We start from the raw sequence: 19349 nt of genomic DNA on the forward strand, positions 1-19349 counted from the left end.
TCTACATACATCTGATTATCACTACACATATTAGTACTAATTCATATTATTTTATATCCAGTTGAATCACCTGTGCATTTTTTATTACTATTGCACTTTACTGTTACATGTGCTCTGGTCGGATGCCAAACCTCTTTACGTTGTACTGTACCTGTGCTGTATTAATGACAATACATTTGAACGTAATCTAATGTAAACACTGCATGCGTGGACGCTCACAGAGAGTAGTTGGAGGCGAAGCCACAGGTGGCTCTGTGTTTGCTGTAGTAGCGGTTCTCCAGGTCGATCTTCGTCTCGCCGATCAGGTCGTCTGTGCCGACCAGGTCCCAGTCGACGATGGACACCGTCAACATGGACTCCATGGGGAATGTGGCCTCGATGTCAAAGGATCTGAGGGAGGGAGGGAGGGAGGGAGGGAGGGAGGGAGGGAGGGAGGGAGGGAGGGAGGGAGGGAGGGAGGGAGGGAGGTGACCCCGAGGTGGAAAATAATGAGAAGAGAGAGAGGAGATAATTATGTTGAGGAAGGGAGTAGATTCAGGTTTGTGCAAAGTAAGGTTACTTTAATTAAATGTGTTTGCACATAATGTAAAAAAAACATTATTACTACATTGTACAGGAGAGACTAGAAAAGGCTTTCAATGACACCTCATCTATGGTGGCTGCGAGCACTTCTGTCTCTTGATACATTAAGTACAACAATGAAAGGAACAACCTGCACTCATGGATAGCGTCCTGAATAATAGTTATTAAATGCATGGGTAGCAGAATAGTACAAACACACACAACAACACGGCCTTCATCGATGCCAGCAAAAACGCTGATCAGGGCCATGTGGTGAAAAGTCCTGCTGAGATAGCTTTCTACTGAACGCACAGAGAGGAAACTCTTCTTGTCTCTCTCTGAAGAAGACAAAATGTTGGTGTGTTCCTTTAAGGAAAAAGAGAAATATCAATGCATGCAAATGTCAGGAAATAAAACCTTTCGCCACCAGCTTGGTCCCACTATACGTTTCCACTCACGCGCCATAGACAGGGTTGAGCTGCTTGGATTTGTAGTTATCTTTGTCCCTGACCTCGAATCTGCCCAGTTTGATGACGATATAAGGATCAGCCTTGCCATTGATATCAGCAGGGTGGAGGTCTGTAGCCTAAAATAATACAAGAGGGAACAGAATAGAAGTTTAGATTCATCATCTGTTTTGACCATATGCATACGGAGGCCATTTTGCTCATAACGTAAGGTTATCCTATAACCCTAGTTATATGAGTATAGCGAGCGCTCTGCTCTATTGGAACTATCCCTTTATCCACTCTAATAATGAATAACTTTCTCCACATGCACACACCTATTTACCTCCGCCTGGCCACACCCACATCCGCTCCTATATAAGCGGGGTCGTGGCCACACAATCAGCTCCTTCCCAAGTCTTTCACCACCGAAGGCGAAGACCAGGGGGTCCTCAGTGAGTCAGAGCAGAGCGCTCGCTATACTCATATAACTAGGGTTATAGGATAACCTTACGTTATAGATTGTATAGCTTTACGCTCTGCTCTATTGGAACACAGGATCTGAGCAGAGCGAAAATCTCGACAGATGTACCTGCTGAGGCCCCCTACAACCATCAGAACCGGGGAGGACCCGAGCCCCCCGGTCCCCCCTAGTGGAGGATGGGAGGGAATTGGATACGACTATGTGAAGAGGGTTTAGCACCTCAAACGCACAGGGCGAGTAGACCGTGGGACTTACCTTCATTCAGAAGGACCCGCGACCACTCAGGCGCGCATTCCACATGCCACCAGGGAACGGACGGGAAGAAAAACACCCCCGTCACAGCCCCCAACATCACGGGGTCGAAGGTCAATAACCCAACCCCGTGGCAAGGCTGCAGCAGCAGAGCGCGGAGGAGGTCCCAGCCCTAGGACAACCTGAGGGCTAGGACCCCCTGAAATAAAGGGGCCTGGTGAGGCCAACGAGGTTGTAGCATCGGGACCCCACCAGACGGTCACTGGTGACACCACCCCCCACATCGCAGGCGTATCGGACAGGGCCCAAATCAAGAGCAGGCCCTTCCCCCCTTGGCACACCGCTCTGAAGCACTCTACAAGAGGCTACCACCCCCACAACACTGCGGGACCAGTCGGCGTGCCGAGGAGACAACCCCCAAGGAGGTTGATCCCTCAATCCAGGCAACAGGCCCCAAGAGCAGAACTCAACCTGTGCCTGGAGCACTGCGGACTAGACAGGCACCTAAAGGGTCTACTGTGAGAACAGTATCCCGGCGGAAGGGGTGTTCAGTATGCTGTGCACCATGTCATAACCTCCACAAACCCGACCCCCCAATCCAGCGGGTCGAGGTTCAAAGAAGAGGCTGACACAATTGGCAGACGTCATGAAAGATGCGGGGGCACACTCTCGGGCAGACGGGGTCAAGCGCGGCCTCAACCCGAGAGTCGACTTGGCTACCGACACACCGGGGAACCAACCACCCCCCTATGTTTAGTTTAACAGGAGGCGGTTGTTCCCTTAACCCACCAAGAAAACTCAGAAACATAACTGCGTGTATACACAGGCCATACAAGCAGTACAAGTGTTTCAGTTTTCCCAGGGTTTTCAAGGGTTAACCCAGGCCAACAGGTCGACGAGAACGAGTTCGGACCTGGGCCTGGCGGACCGGGACCTACACAGGGATGCCTAGAGGGGTTGACAGGAACCTCCTCGACAGCCCCCTCCCATCCCCGCCCAGCAGGGGGAGGGAGGGGTGAAATAAATGGAGAAGGACCAGGCCCCCTAACACAGCGCAAGGTACAACACAGTATGGACCAAGCACGTCACTGTTAAGGGCAACTCGTAGTGGCATACACATGACACACACATCCACGACATCAATCCCTGCGACGCCCAGGCCGACCAGGCATTTTCCCCCCGGAAAAACACAAAGACCTTCGGGGTACCAGAACAGCAGATCTGCGCCCCGGCGGACAACGGGTTAACTGACCTGGTCCGGCGCGACCAGAACCAGTCCCGTGTCCTAGTCACGCCGCCATCCCCAGTCCTAAGAGGGGGGTAGGTACGCGTGTCGATCCAAAACATCACAGAGGGCGCCACCAAGACGGTCAGTACGCGAATGCACTGCTCCTGGTGGCCCACCTCATGGACGTGAGACCCCTCCGCCAATGTATTGATCTACTCCGTCATCTCCCCCCGGAGATGTACGTGAGCCGTCGAGTCTAACCTAGTGCACTGGCGCTCGGTAGAGATAAAAATCTCCTTCCCAGCCGCCCGCATAAAAAACGCTGTTTCTATGAATTGGGCAACCAAGGCGTGCCGGCCCATAACATGGTTTCACATTGAAAGCACCCAGGGCTAGCGCTATATGCATGTCGAGAACCCAAAACACATCAATGGTGAATTCTAATAAGAAACACCAGACAACGTTCCCTCCATGCTGTCTGGGACGAGCAGCAGGAAGCCGGTCAATAAGACACAGATATGGGTCTCATATGACGTGTCTGAGGGTAAACCCTGTCAATTCTGCTCTTTACACAAGAGGTGGAAGACAGAAAATCCCCCAGAGAGACCTCTACGTGAGTAACAATTGAAAAAGATATATGTAATTATTGAGCCAAGTGACCAAAGGCCCAATACACATTTAATAGAGAGCAGAGCAGAAAACAAACAGTTTTCAAATGCATCGCATCATCCAACTTTGACAATGACAGCGGTCCGCAGCACAGAGCCTGAAAAAACTCACGGATGTCTCATAGCCAATAGAAAACGCGCCCAGTGACGTATTCCATGGCCGGGGAAATCCCGTGACCCACCTATCCTAATATGGAGTGGGACCAGGGGGGGGACAGGGGCAAACAGGGGAGTCACTAGCGTCGCCTGCCGCATGCAGAACGCCCCTACGGGAAGCCGGCCCGCAGGGCGACTGGCTGCAGCGGTAGCGGCACTTCCTCCACTCCTGGCCTTCTTCGCGGAAGGCCCGGCAGCGGCGGCGGTAACGGTGGCCGCCTGGGCGTGGAGGTACCGTTGATGGTCATCTAGTACCGTCCCGCCCGCCATCAGCCCCGACATGTAGCGCGCCAGCTGCGCAATGTTGGAGGTTGCAGCCAGGCTCTGTGTCGAGGCGATGTACACCTGGTCACTCCACGACGCCAACTGCCTAGCCGACTTCCCCTGGGGAACTGGCTTTCTTAATGGCTCGGGAGGCTGCACTGGGCGCCGTCGTCCAACGCGGCAGATAGCTGGGCATCTCGTCTCCGGGGTAGAGGTTTTAACCCAGTCCCAGAGGACAAGGAACCCCAGGGAGACGTAGCACTCCCTGCCACTCCCTGAAGGGGAGAGTGACACGTCTCCGCTGGGCCTTCGAACAAGAGAGCCCCTGCCCCCTCCATGTAATCCTCAGTCTCGGATATGGAGAAGAGGCGAGAGAACTCTCGCTCGGCTCCAGCACAACACTACAACCAGGCCGTTCACCCCCACTGCTCGCCGTCTTACAATGAGAGCGAGCCGAGGCGAAGAGTCTGCGACGCAAATCCCCGGCCACCAGAGGAACTGTCGGCCTATCGGCCGCGATAGTGAAGCGCTGGTGGAGGGTAGGGTGGTAGTCGTATAGACCCTCCGACGGTGAAGACATTATCTCTTTGTTTTTTTTAAAAATAGCGAGAGAGAAAAAACATAGATACAATGTCAACGTAGCTCCTCTCCAACAAACTACTTTGGCACTAAACTTAAAGTGGTGTATACAGACACTTTCGGTGGTGAAAGTAGGGAAGGAGCTGATTGTGTGGCCACGACCCCGCTTATATAGGAGCGGATGTGGGTGTGGCCAGGCGGAGGTAAATAGGTGTGTGCATGTGGAGAAAGTTATTCATTATTAGAGTGGATAAAGGGATAGTTCCAATAGAGCAGAGCGTAAAGCTATACGATCTATAACAGCAAAATGGCTACCATGTGAATAGGGTCAATCACTGCCAAGGTTCGAGGGACACCCTTAGAAAACAAACAAATAAAAAGGCACTCTGGTGCTGTAAGAGAAAAGAAACCAACATAGACATATTTATGCCTTAGGGTTTTAATGTTATGGTTTTAGAATTGAAAAATCAGCAGGTAACTCACCCTGACCACATAGACTCGCACGAGGACGTTGATTGGGTCGTTGTGCGGAATGCTCTGGAACATGCCCATATTAGGATCAAATCCCGCCTCCCTGGTGATCGTTTCAGACAGGGGGAGCTTGTACATGCACAAGGACCCCTATGTCAAAGGTCGAAGAAAGACAGATTACAGAAAGTTAATACATGATGACCAAACACAGGCACGTTTTCAAGGGTCATATTGTTATTAATAGAGAATGATACAGGTAAGCTACAACATGTCCTGGTGGCAGTTGGTATTGAACATTAAAACTCTTCTTTTCATAATGTAACCAAAATATATATTTTTTTAATCTTTTACTGTTTTTCACAGGATTTTCTCAACTCTGCATAAATGTGACATACAAACCTACATTATTGGACCCCAGTAATGACTAGCGGCCTCTAATGGCGCGTTCACGTTACGTGGGAAGAAGCGGAAGAACCAGCTTCCGACTGGGAAAAACCATTCACGTCAGCCTCCTAGTGGTAATTCCTACTAGGACATATGGGATTTTTTTATAGACCCCGATATCTCCCACTTCGCGTCACGAATTGCGGAAGTATGGATGTGGGCGTTTCATCGAGTCAACGCGTGAAGGCTTCCTATAGTTGTAGCAACGAGATGTCCTCTGGCTCTTCCGCTTCTTCCCACGTAACGTGAACGCGGCATAAGGTGTCAGCTAATGGGGATCCTAATAGCAAATAAGATACAAATGTAACGCAGTCCCACCTTGAATCTGCCAACGATCCTGTCGTCATCCAGGGCCTGTTCATCATCATCCCCCGCCTTCCCTCTGTACAGGTTGAAGGAGTGGAGCCAGGCCTCGAAGTTACCATAATCACTCTCTAGCTCCTTGTTATAAACCTACACAACACACACAGTTATCATAATCACTCTCTAGCTCCTTGTTATAAACCTACACAACACACACAGTTACCATAATCACTCTCTAGCTCCTTGTTATAAACCTACACAACACACACAGTTACCATAATCACTCTCTAGCTCCTTGTTATAAACCTACACAACACACACAGTTACCATAATCACTCTCTAGCTCCTTGTTATAAACCTACACAACACACACAGTTACCATAATCACTCTCTAGCTCCTTGTTATAAACCTACACAACACACACAGGTATCATAATCACTCTCTGGCTCCTTGTTATAAACCTACACAACACACACAGGTATCATAATCACTCTCTGGCTCCTTGTTATATACCACACACACCATGCGTGTGTGTATGTGCGTGTGTCAGGGTTGCGTCTATACTTCCCACAAGCAAGTTGTCCTTCCGCGTTCCCGTTTTGCGCTCTGATTGGCCATGCACGTTTCTGGTCATGTGACATGTGCGCCCAATCGCATGCCGAGCAGTGTCTTAGCCCATTTCCGCGTCGAACAGCCTGCAAACGACCTAACGCCTAGTTTATCACTGGTTAAGCTTAGGCGACTCTTTCACAGTTGGTTAAGGTTAGAGTTTGGAATCAGGGCTGGCGTTCTATCGCCATGCTCTAAGACAAACTCTAACCTTAACCAACTTCGAAAGAGCGCCTAAGCTTAACCGTCCAAAGAACTTGCCGTCACACGATTGGGCGCACATGTCACATGACCAGAAACGTCAGTGGCCAATCAGATCGCGCAAAAGGACAACTTGCTTGTGGGAAGTATAGACGCGTCAGGGTTGGAATCATTCACTTTCAATCAAATTAATTCAGGAGGTGGATTTTCTCCTTTCAAATTAAAACACTGGAAACCATCTGGCATGAAAAGGTTGCATGATCCACCAGCCTATGAGGACGAGCGTTGTGTCACGAGTGTGTGACGCCACCGTGAAGGATGGATGTTCTCTACTGACCAGCAGCTCGTCCACTTTGGGTCTGACGGGTCGTTTCTCGGCGCCGTCTCCACCGTGGCTTTTCCTCTTGTCCTTGGCGCTCTTCTTCTCCCTGCTCCTCTCCTTGCTCTTGGAGCCTTTCATAGAGAGGTCATCGGATTTCATGTCTGAGCGGAAGGGGTGAGTGGAGGTGGAGGTGTGGAGAGAGGTGGGGGTGGGGTGGGGTGGGGTGGGGGGGTGGAAAAGGGAGGACATAGCGGCTCCACGTGTCAATCGACATGAAAGTTGACGCGGTCGGCTCCTTATAGGTCACTAAGGCAATTACATCATCATGTAGAAGAAAACCTATAACGTTATAATTTGATCACATCTAGACAGGCAGAGAACGAGCTGATTGGCAGAAGTCAATAGAATTTACAAAAAGAGCACAACAGTATTATTTTACAATCACGCATGTTAGACTGAAATTGTATTCCATATTTTACAATTTGGCATTCATTCAATTAGCCCTAAAACGGGACTTTTATGTGCATTTATGCAAAGAGGTTACGAGACGTGACTAGGGTTCAATCGGTGATAACAGTCTATCAGCCAACTTTCATGTGTAGTGCAGAGCTGCATGGCGATGCTGGTGAAGGCAGGTTAGATGGGCATGACGGCGTGTTTCACAAAAATTCTGAGCATGAATGAGATGCAAGTGATCTGGGTCGGGGGAGGTGGAGGTGGAGGTGCCGTGGGCAGAACGCATGCTCTGTGCTCTCCGCATTTCACAGCAAAAGAAGTGAGTTCCATTCCCACAGCGACGGCAGTGACCCACAATTCCCCAACAGAGGCCTTGCACAGAATGTTTGGTATAGTTCTCTTTCTTCCAACATGGCCGCCTGTAACCACTGGTAAGCACTTTTTAGAAAGAATGTTTCCATGCAGTGGGTCAAATAGTTGGAGAACTAACGGCTGGAGAACTTGAGAACTGTTGGGACTGTCTGAATGTCTTAATTGCATGGACTTTGGCGCAGTGTGCTACTACTATATACTGTACCCTGTAGGCCTATACTATTATTATCATTTTCATTGATAGAATATACTCTATTATTATTATGACTATTTATATTATGATTATTATTGTTATCTTTTTTCCTGCCTGTACCTCCCCAAGGGGATTAATAAAGGAACACTTGACTTGACTAAACCAATGATATCAAGTCAAGTCAAGTGTTTATTAATCCCCTTGGGTAAATTCAAGTGTCATAGCAGCAGGAGGGGGGGGGGGGGGGGTACAGGTAGGATTGGTAGTAATAATAATAGAACATAGAACAAAGTGCATGCGAGGAAATGATAATAGTGATAACAGTAGTAGTAGTGAACAGTAGTGAGTGGGAGGATTCAATCAGACAGTAGTAATAGTGATGGTGGTATACGTGGTCCAAACCATAGTAACACACTGTACCAGAGTCCGTGCAGAGTTTAGTATTAAGAGTCAGACAGTCCTATTACTGTTAGACTGCCACTTGTTTAACCCTTTCACTACCGCACTACAGAAGGTTAACCCTTTCCCTACCACACTACAAAAGGGTTAACCCTTTCACTAACCACACTACAGACGGTTAACCCTTTCACTACCACACTACAGTTACGGTAGTGTGGTGGTGAAAGGTTAACCTTCTGTTGTGTGGTAGTGTGGTAGTGGAAGGGTTAAGGTTCAAGACAGCAACATATTTTAGTCTATATATTATTTTCTCATATATATCAACATATCCGATATAGAGGAGGAAATGTGCTTTCCAAAACATTCCGTGAAAGACTTCTATCACTGACAGCACTGACAGCAGTGACAGCACTGACAGCAAACCACCCCCAGCGGCTCTCCTCCTGCCTAGGACTTCACAGGGACACGCCTCAGTCGGCAGGTTCCCTACTGGCGTTCAAAGCAGACAGGCGTCAGAAGAAGCACAGTCGGCAGGCGGTCTGTCTGGTTCTGTGAGAGTTCAGTACCTGCTCCCTCCGCCGCTATCTCCAGGTCCTCCCTCTCCTCCGCCTCGGCCTGCGCTGCCTCCTGCGCTTTCAGGAGCTGGAAGCCACGAGCGAGACAACCAGACTCAGACCGTATGACACTGTGATTGTTATTTTGTGTATTGTACTACACAGTATAGTAATGGGTCTCATTCACCAACGGACTTACGACAAAAAGGGCTTTCTCTTGAGGCCATTTGAGACCTTTTCGGGGCAAGACATGAATATAGACAATATATTATAATATAATATTAATTATATATGTTTTATTGGGACGGTTGGTGAATCGCAAAATCGGCCCGAAAAGGTCTCAAATGGCCCTAAGAGAAAGCCCTTTTTGTCGTAAGTCCTTGGTGAATGACCCATTGTTTTATTGTATAGTATTTTATGTTTCTCTTTTATTACTTTTGTGATTTTATATTTGCTTTGCTTCCACTACTGCACCTTAAAGGAACACGCCAACATTTTGGGAAATTAACTTACTGTCTTCTCCAGAGAGAGACAAGAAGATGGATACCAGTTTCCTCTCTGTGCGTTCAGTAGAAAGCTATCTGGCTGCACGTTAGCCTAGCTTAGCACAATGAATGGAAGCGGATGACCGGTTAACCTAGGCATTGTCCAACTAACACCTCTCCCGAAGGCTAACCGGCCATGTCCGCTTCCATTCAATGTTGTATGCAAATATAATGACAATAAAGTATATTCTATTCTATTCCATAGCGTGGGTCAAAGGTGAACCCGGGGCGAATGATTTAGTTTGATATCTTTGCATGCTCAATGAATTCCTTTTTTAACATGACGGTATTTTTTTAACACTGATTTTAGTGTTATTTTATAAAAATGTTGCCTTCAAATGTGGTGCATCACTACCTCTATGATGCATAGCATGGGTCAAAATGACCCGTATCATGTATTAACCCCCAGAGACCCGCAGGGGGCCGACATTACTGTCTTTCAGCGGCTGAGTTCTAAAGCTAGAGTGCGGATATTGGGATCATATGGAACTAGATGACATCAGGGATCCATTGGTACCCAACTGTGTCATGCTAGCTTGTCGGGAAGGCTACGTTTTGACGAGGGAAAGACTGGCATGGCAAGGGGCCCCCTCCTGACCTCTGACCTCAGGATATCTGGGTGAAAATGGGTTCTATGGGTAGCCACAAGTATCCCCTTTACAGACATGCGGTATATGCAGTACAAATGTGTTACTTTCGCCTATTCTATTCTATTCTTGCCTAGAAGTATTTGCATATTTCTGCATAATGTGGTCCCTAAACAGTCTTGGAATTGCGTACATTGAGTATGCCTGACAAGCTGAGACTGTAGTGGGTCCAATGAGCCCATTAGCGTTCACGTGTGATGATGAATAGACTAATTAAGCCAAATGAATTATCATGTGTCATTTTTGACCCGTTAATATTGTAGGAATTGTACCACACTCTAGTAGATCAAGGAATAGGAACACTGTTAATCTGGCAAAAGACAGGTACACAACTAATTCAAATACATTTTTAATATATTCAATCCATGTCGTGTATTCGTAGTTGAATGGACAGATACATACACGTCACCAAATGATGAGCACAAATAATAGAATAAAACAGAATAGAATAGAACAGAATACAATACAATAGTACAGAACCACACACACATACATACCACCATCAGTGTTTCTATGGAGGCAAAGTACTTGGACCACCAGTCCAGCATGCTTTCATCTGACTCCTCATCTTCGTCCACCTCTCCCTTCTTTTTCTTCTTCTTCTTCTTATCCTTCCCTTTATCCTCACCGTTCTGTCGAGAGAGAGAGAGAGAGAGAGAGAGAGAGAGAGAGAGAGAGAGAGAGAGAGAGAGAGAGAGAGAGAGAGAGAGAGAGAGAGAGAGAGAGAGAGGGTGGGGGGGCAAAATGTTTTCCCAGCAGCGGATGTTTTCATTTTCATTAGGGATGTTCGATATTGGCTTTTTTACCGATATGAGATATACGATTTTGTCCAACTCTTAATTTCCGATACCGATATCAACCGATAACGATATATGTGGGGTTTCCCCCCCCCAAAAACGGAATAATTTCAGGTAATTAACATTACATATCTCTTGTCGTGGAATTAACACACCATTATGCATACTTTTGACAATAAATAAAATAAGAATTTGTTCTTACTTGCTTGCCTGGGTAAATAAAGCTTAAATAAATGTAAAAAAAAATATATAGTTTTTTTTAAAGCGATACAGATCATTTCCGATATTACATTTTAATGCCAATATCGGCCGATATTATCGGTAGGCCGATAATATCGGACATCCCTAATTTTCATCCATGGTTTTGAGTCAGCAGCGATTCACAGTATGTGATAACATTGCCGTTTTGCTGTGACGTATACCACAGTACACAGGGGTCAGAACTCACCATGTCCACTTTAACAACAGCGTCAGAGGTCTATGGGCAGGGAGGAGGGGGGAGGGGAGGAGGAGGGGAGGGGGGGGGGGGGGGAGGTCATACAAAACAAACCACACCGTTATTAACAAGGGATGATTGGCACGATGGGTCAGTCTGCACAGCATGATGGAAATGACATAGAAGGGATTGGATGTGAAGCCACACTGTCATCCTTTACATCCACACACACACGCACGCACACACACACACACACACACACACACACACACACACACACACACACACACACACACACACACACACACACACACACACACACACACACACACACACACACACACACACACACACACACACACACACACACACACACACACACACACACACACACACACACACACACACACACACACACACATCCGCACATACACACACACATCCACACACACACGCGCTCGCACACGCACACTACATACATTAGCAGGCAATGTTATACTGTACATAAGCATTACACACAAAACCCCCGAACGCAAAGCTTACGGCCTCCAACTTGACCACAGTCTCCATCTTTCTGACCGAGGGTTCGGGGTCCAGGTTGACTATGATGTCACCTGCGGGGCGAGAGAAGGTGCAGGGCGAGGGGCGGGGGGAGGAGAGGCTGGGTGAGGAGCGGGACTGGGAGGCGAGCACCATGTAGCCGTTCATCAGATTAGCAGCTGGGTGCGAGGGAGGTCAAGGGTCAAGGACACAGGGAGAGGACAAGGACACAGGGAGAGGACAAGGACACAGGGAGAGGACAAGGAGGCAGGGAGAGGACAAGGAGGCAGGGAGAGGACAAGGAGGCAGGGAGAGGACAAGGAGGCAGGGAGAGGACAAGGACGCAGGGAGAGGACAAGGACGCAGGGAGAGGACAAGGACGCAGGGAGAGGACAAGGACACAGGGAGAGGACAAGGAGGCAGGGAGAGGACAAGGACGCAGGGAGAGGACAAGGACGCAGGGAGAGGACAAGGACACAGGGAGAGGACAAGGAGGCAGGGAGAGGACAAGGACGCAGGGAGAGGACAAGGACGCAGGGAGAGGACAAGGACACAGGGAGAGGACAAGGACACAGGGAGAGGACAAGGACGCAGGGAGAGGACAAGGACACAGGGAGAGGACAAGGACGCAGGGAGAGGACAAGGATGCAGGGAGAGGATGAGAGGAGGGAGAGGATGAAAGGAGGGAGAGGATGAGAGGAGGGAGATGATGAGAGGAGGGAGAGGATGAGAGGAGGGAGAGTGGAACGAGGAGCGGACGAGGACAGAGAGACAGAGTGTAGTTCGGGTGATTAGGTGATTAGTAGTTAGCGATTAGGATGAAGTGACGGGTCGAGGGAGTGGATGGTGTGCAGAAAAGGTGGTAAGCGTGAAAAGCAAGCAGAGAAATCCGGAAATTCAGTAGGAAATACAGGTTTACACTGTAAGAAATGCAGATTTACACTGTAAGAAATACAGATTTACACTGTAAGAAATACAGATTTACACTGTAAGAAATACAGGTTTACACTGTAAGAAATACAGATTTACACTGTAAGAAATACAGGTTTACACTGTAAGAAATACAGATTTACACTATAAGAAATACAGATTTACACAGGAAGAAATACAGATATACACTGTAAGAAATACAGATGTACACTGTATGAAATGCAGATTTACACTGTAAGAAATACAGATATACACTATAAGAAATACAGATACTGTATACACTGTAAGAAATACAGATTTACACTGTATGAAATACAGATGTACACTACACTGTAAGAAATACAGATATACACTGTAAGGACACATCGGTCTGAATTAAAATGAGTTTGAAACCAACAGCTGAAGAGTTAGGACACAAACCGTACGCACTGGATACAGACACCCATGCATTAGCACAGTACACGACTACACACTATACTGAAGCTTGCGATGGAACTAAATCTAAGTCCAGAGTTAGTACCTCCTGCGGTGGCCCAGTTGTTGGCCCAGTTGGAGGTCTTGTCTGGGGCGCTGTAGATGAAGCGGCGGAGGCTGGTGACGGCGTGCGAGCCCACCAGGGTGTAGCGACCAAACGCCCTGCAGTCCACCACCCGGATGTTAAGGGGAGGGTGGAGGAGCTCGTTCTCTGGGAGATCCTGGGGTCAGAGGTCAAACGCCAGGTATAGGTGAGGTCAACGTAATGTGTTGTTGGTGTTATGTGCTCCTGTTGTAAATAGAGGGCTTGCAGCGTTATTTCTAAACCTAGCCGCATTTCTGACTGACGCTCTCTGATTGGCCACTGACGCGTTTGCCCAATCGCGTGACAAACTGTGTCTTTGCCCATTTCCACGTCAAACAGCCTGCAAACTACCTGGCGTTCTATCGCCATGCTCTAAGACAAACTCTAACTTCGAAGAGTGCCTAAGCTTAACCAGTGTCGAAACAGGCGTCGGCCAATCAGAGAGCGTCTTGCCAGAAATGCGGCTAGGTTTAGAAATAACGTGGGCTTGCATGGAATGTTTGTGTAGTTCTCTTTCTTCCAACATGGCTGCCCATAACCGTTGGTAACCACTTTCAAAAGAAACGTGCGGCGGTAGAGGAGGTAGAACACTGGAGAAGCATGATATTATTGTTCCAGTGTGACTTCTTCACATGATCCAGTATAGGATCATGTAAACTATATACCGCGGTAGTTGATATATTTCTATATTTGCAACCTTTGATTGTTCCAACATGGAAGACAAATGGGCGTTTTAAACATTCCATCTCCAATTGTTCAAGAATAATTTTTTTTTTAAAAACAACACTTTGATACTCATACAGATCCTACTTGTATGATCATACTTACAGATATTCAATTTTGAGTGTAGATGATTATTAACTTTTTAATTATTGTTTCTACTACGCACATGGATGTACAACGTCTAGGAGGAACTGACATACAGCGTGCCTATGCTTACCAGAGGTGTATTTTAAGCTAGCTAGCCTCTGCTTTACTTCCTATTAAGAGGAAACGGTTAATCATAAAAAAGGAGAAGGTCAACCTTCATTGAAACTAAGAACTAAAGAAAGAAAGAAAGAAAGAAAGAAAGAAAGAAAGAAAGAAAGAAAGAAAGAAAGAAAGAAAGAAAGAAAGAAAGAAAGAAAGAAAGAAAGAAAGAAAGAAAGAAAGAAAGAAAGAAAGAAAGAAAGAAAGAAAGAAATAAAGAAAGAAAGAAAGAAAGAAAGAAACTATTTGTATAATACTATTATTTACGAAAAGTCGATTATCGAAATCGTACTCACCACCTCGAACCACTTGACCAAGGTGCTGAAGTTGGGGTTCTTCTTGTAGTTCTGGATGACGGTGGACTGGACCCCTCTGCCCGCACACTCGATGTCCACGCGAGGCCGGTCCACCAGCGCCAGGTTGACCCTCTTCAGGTCCCTCAGGCCCCAGAACAGGACCTGCACCAGAGAGGACACCAGCGCCAGGGTCACCCTCTACTCTTGGTAACACTGCGTGGAACATCTTTTCAATTCTAGATGAAATGTTTGCACTGTATATTTGTCACAATTGCACTACTTTTAGTAGGCTATGATTATCTACTTATATTTTACTCTTTTATTACAGATTTTATTACAGATCTTATTACAGATCTTATTACAGATTTTAAACGGTCAGGTTTTGTAATTCAGAACTGCACTATTGCATATTTTTACTCTGATATTACTGGGATTGTTCTAGCGACACAATGGGTCGGAACCTCTGGACAGAATGGATTAGCGACAGTGGGGTACCTTAATTAAACCACGCCCAGGCTTGCAGTAACGTACAGCAGCTGTCTTTATATCCTGTATTGACGGTGTGGCTCCAACGGCTTTGTGTCGTCTATTCTCAGAACTGATCTGTTTTATGTGTGAACAGGGAGGCCTGTTGGGATGTTGAATCCTAATGTGGATCCAACATGGTTTGGTGTTCTGACTATGTTGATTGATTGATTGAAAACTTTATTAACAGATTGCAGAATGGGTACAGTACAGTACAGCTCAATACATATACAATTGTTAAGGGGATGCAGACCAGAGAAAGACTTTCGTCTTGTTTACATCAGGGTCCCCCATTTCCAATTCATCATAACATATATGACATACAGATAGACAGTACTGCTACATCTATACATTTATGACATACCAGATTTGCCAATTCGCCTAATTGGTCGATTACGGCATGATAATTAACCGTTCATTAACTGACACCAATATATACACGAGATGGTCTCTCACCAGATGTGTGTCTCTCACTTTGACTTTGTCTGTTTTGCTCATCTTATGCCTGTCTTTTTTTTGCTGTTGTGAAGCACTTTGAGCTGCATTTCTTGTATGAAAGGTGCTATACAAATAAAGTGTATTATTATTATTATTATTATTATTATTATTATTATTATTATTATTATTATTATTATTATTATTATTATTATTATTATTATTATTATTATTATTACTTATCTACTTATCTACTACTTACTTGTCTATCTTATTTAATGTTTTCATGTACTGGATGTTATATGCTGTTCACCGGTGTCTTTCTTTGGTCCCAGATGAAGCCAAAGACCATCTTCTTCACCTTGTGTGACCAATAAAGTTTGCATTGTATTATCGTACTGTATGTTACTGTCACCTCTATGCGGTACCGGCTGAGGATGGGCCGGATGCCGAGGGGCACAGGGAGGATGGGTCCGTGCTCCGAGTCTGTTGGCATTTCGAGGGGTGGAAGGTCCGCCCTCCCCGCTTGACCAATCTACTCAGGGAGGACAAGATGGGCGGGGTCAGTCTTTTCAAAATAAAAGCACCGGCAAGAAGACAACCGTGTAGCACGTGACTTAGCGTACGGTAAAGCCTCCGATTTTTAAATCCACGAAGATGTCAAAACTGTTTGCGATACCATCTCTAGATCTTTCCTTGCTCGGTCTTTGTATTGTTAAAGTGCAAGAAAGGAGAGGGTAAGGATGGAAGATTGACAGACAGGCACGAAACGTCGTGAACTCAGAGCATAGAGCCACAGTACTGTATGATGCAGAGAGAGAGAAGAGAGGGATGAACAGAAAGAGAGAAAACAGCACCTTTATATGTGGAACTTGAAAGTCATGGACCGCAATCAGAGCTCGCCTGATCTCCTCGCCGTCGTAGGGTTTCTGCAGTATGGGTTGGTTTAGGGTGTATTTAAAGGGAACGAGGGAAGGTCATATGGAGTGTGAAGCCAGGGGTCAAAGGTGACAGGAAGGATGTGATGGGAGGGTTGATCATGACAGGAACATGGAAGGACAGAAGATGGATGTAGATGAGAGACGCAGATCAGAAGCAGAACAGAGAAAGAGAAAGAGAGCACAAGCTTTCTGAGAGGTTTCCAGCCTTGTGTCCTGTGTGCCATGCCGTGTCTTTTTCTACGTCTTCTTTTTTTTTTGATCCACTTTTTCTCCCATTTTTCCATATTTTCTCCCATCCCAATTTCGTATCATCCAATTCAACCCTCCCCTGTTATGTCACGAACGCTGTTTCTTGCCTCCCACAAGCCGGCTGCAATGTGGACTAAGTCATACATAGCACAAGTCCCCTCCGGTACTTGAGGTAACAGCAGTCGCATCTTTTCACCTGCGCAGCTCGATCTCTCAGTGGCGAGGAGTAACGCGTGGGAGGCTCACGCTGCCCCCGACACTTCCTGATTCTACTGCGCAGGCGCACCAACCGACTTGTAGGAGTCGCTTGTTCACAACGTTCGATCCCCACCCTTCAGTTTTCCCTCCCCGTAATACGGCCAATGTGTATTACTGCGGACGACCAGCCAAACTGAAAAACAATGTGGAGAGCTGGATTCGAACACGCGAATCCTAGCGTCTCCACACTGGTGGCGAGTGCCTTGCCCACTACACCACCTAGCCGCCCTTTTTTCTACGTCTTCTATGTTGAATGGGTTGAATCCCCTCCCTACCTGTCAGCACGCAACACAGTCATAGTGCCAGCGCTACAAACTGTTAGCAAGAGTGTTATTCCATAGTTTTCCATGCATGTGTCACAAATAGATCCGCTATCAACTCTATCTTTAATCTTTCAAAATGTTCAGTTGCTATCGCTATTAGCTCTATCTTTAATCTTTCAAAATGTACAGTTGCTATTGCATGCACTCATCTGTGTTTCACTACACACATGAGTGCATGCTTACCAACTGTCCGTCTGCAACACTACTATCACCAACATCTAAGAAGGGAGATCCCCCCTTGAATGGCCCTTCTAAGGTTTCTCTCCTCCACATTGCCTGTGGAGCTTTTTTCCCTATTGTTAGGTTTTAGTGAGTTTTTCCTTACCTTCGCGTGGGGTATGTCTGGGAGTGCTTGCATTCTTTCATTTATTTGCATTCATCTAAAAATGTTTGGACCTTATGGTGTTCTTGTTCTGTTCTTGACTTATTGTTATGTTTTCTTCTTGACTTGTTTAAAGAAGACCTGTACGGCCCATGGGGACATTAATGTGTGTTGTCGGGCCCTATAAATAAATTTGATTTGATTTGATAAGCTTTTGGTGTGTGTCTCATATTCTCACACATTCAGAGACTCACACACACACACACACACACACACACACACACGCACGCACGCACGCACGCACGCACGCACGCACACACACACACACACACACACACACACACACACACACACACACACACACACACACACACACACACACACACACACACACACACACACACACACACACACACACACACACACACACACACACACACACACACACATCTATCCCATGAGGAGTGAATGTGTGAGAATATGAGACACACACACACACACAGACACACACACACACACACACACACACACACACACACACACACACACACACACACACACACACACACACACACACACACACACACACACACACACACACACACACACACACACACACACACTCCTCATGGGATAGATAGGCCAAGGGAGCCTGTGTGTGTGTGTGTGTGTGTGTGTGTGTGTGTGTGTGTGTGTGTGTGTGTGTGTGTGTGTGTGTGTGTGTGTGTGTGTGTGTGTGTGTGTGTGTCTTTGTCCATGATGATTGTACCTATATGTCTGTTCTTTGTGATACTGCATGTCATGTTTGTTGCCAGACCAAGGACCACAATGGAAACAAGCCTCTGACTTTATTGTGTTTTTATCCTTGACGTGTGTTGTTACAATCGTATAATAAATCAAATCAAATCAAATCAAAATGTACGTGTGTAGTTATGCGTGTGCGTGAGCGTGAGCGTGTGCGTGTGCTTGTGCGTGTGTGTGTGTGCGTGATCGTGAGCGTGCACATGTCTCACCTGCAGCAGCTCGAAGGCAGCCAGCAGGTCTCCAGCCGTGGAGTTCCCTCTGTACATCTGGTAGTATTCCAGCTGGGGGGGGAACCTGGGCGGCCCGTAGTGTTCGTCACACATCTTAGTGACGGGCTTGGCGAACGTCCGACCTATGAAATCGGCCTTGCCCTGAACGCCGCACCACGGCACGATAGACGGTCAACACGATTGGGGGAACACAGAAGGGTGTTAAAAAAAAAAAAAACAGTATGGGAGGTGCAGCTTTAACGGTGGCCACTTGGTGTCAGTGGTGCGCTTCTGAGAAAAGCTGCAAAAGTTTGGGTTCTAACTAGTAATAAAAAGGCAAAAAGTAAAACTAGGCCAATAACCACTGTGACTGAACACTGCAGTATTACAGTCAGAGCAACCATTCATCTTAGTTTCATGTACATACATTACACATACTTTTTTTTATTTGTTTATTATTACATCATTTTTTCTCCTCATATTTTTATATTCAGATCTAATTGTATTGCCTATGTCTTTCTACTATTACCCTACCATACCTGTACCTCCCCTTCCCCATGCTGCTATGACGCCTGAATAAGGGGATCAATAAAGGAATATC

The 19349-nt window shown here is 46.6% G+C and overlaps 1 protein-coding gene across 1 annotated transcript in view; it reads right to left on the bottom strand.

Moving 5' to 3' along the window:
* otofa (otoferlin a) overlaps window positions 1-19349 on the bottom strand; it is a gene marked incomplete at its 5' end in the record, with an annotated part of 319129 nt that overhangs the window by 20083 nt on the left and 279697 nt on the right. The window contains 14 exons of the mRNA XM_084314280.1: window positions 220-390; window positions 1020-1147; window positions 5122-5259; window positions 5872-6006; window positions 7005-7150; window positions 8976-9051; window positions 10653-10787; window positions 11401-11430; window positions 11932-12107; window positions 13379-13553; window positions 14683-14844; window positions 16058-16177; window positions 16500-16571; window positions 18749-18910. Of these exons, the coding sequence (XP_084170406.1) occupies window positions 220-390; window positions 1020-1147; window positions 5122-5259; window positions 5872-6006; window positions 7005-7150; window positions 8976-9051; window positions 10653-10787; window positions 11401-11430; window positions 11932-12107; window positions 13379-13553; window positions 14683-14844; window positions 16058-16177; window positions 16500-16571; window positions 18749-18910 (1826 nt within the window). The remainder of the gene's footprint in view (window positions 1-219; window positions 391-1019; window positions 1148-5121; window positions 5260-5871; window positions 6007-7004; window positions 7151-8975; window positions 9052-10652; window positions 10788-11400; window positions 11431-11931; window positions 12108-13378; window positions 13554-14682; window positions 14845-16057; window positions 16178-16499; window positions 16572-18748; window positions 18911-19349) is intronic.

Source organism: Notolepis coatsorum (genome assembly GCF_963971535.1).
Source record: "Notolepis coatsorum genome assembly, chromosome: 5".
Lineage (NCBI taxonomy): Eukaryota > Metazoa > Chordata > Actinopteri > Aulopiformes > Paralepididae > Notolepis > Notolepis coatsorum.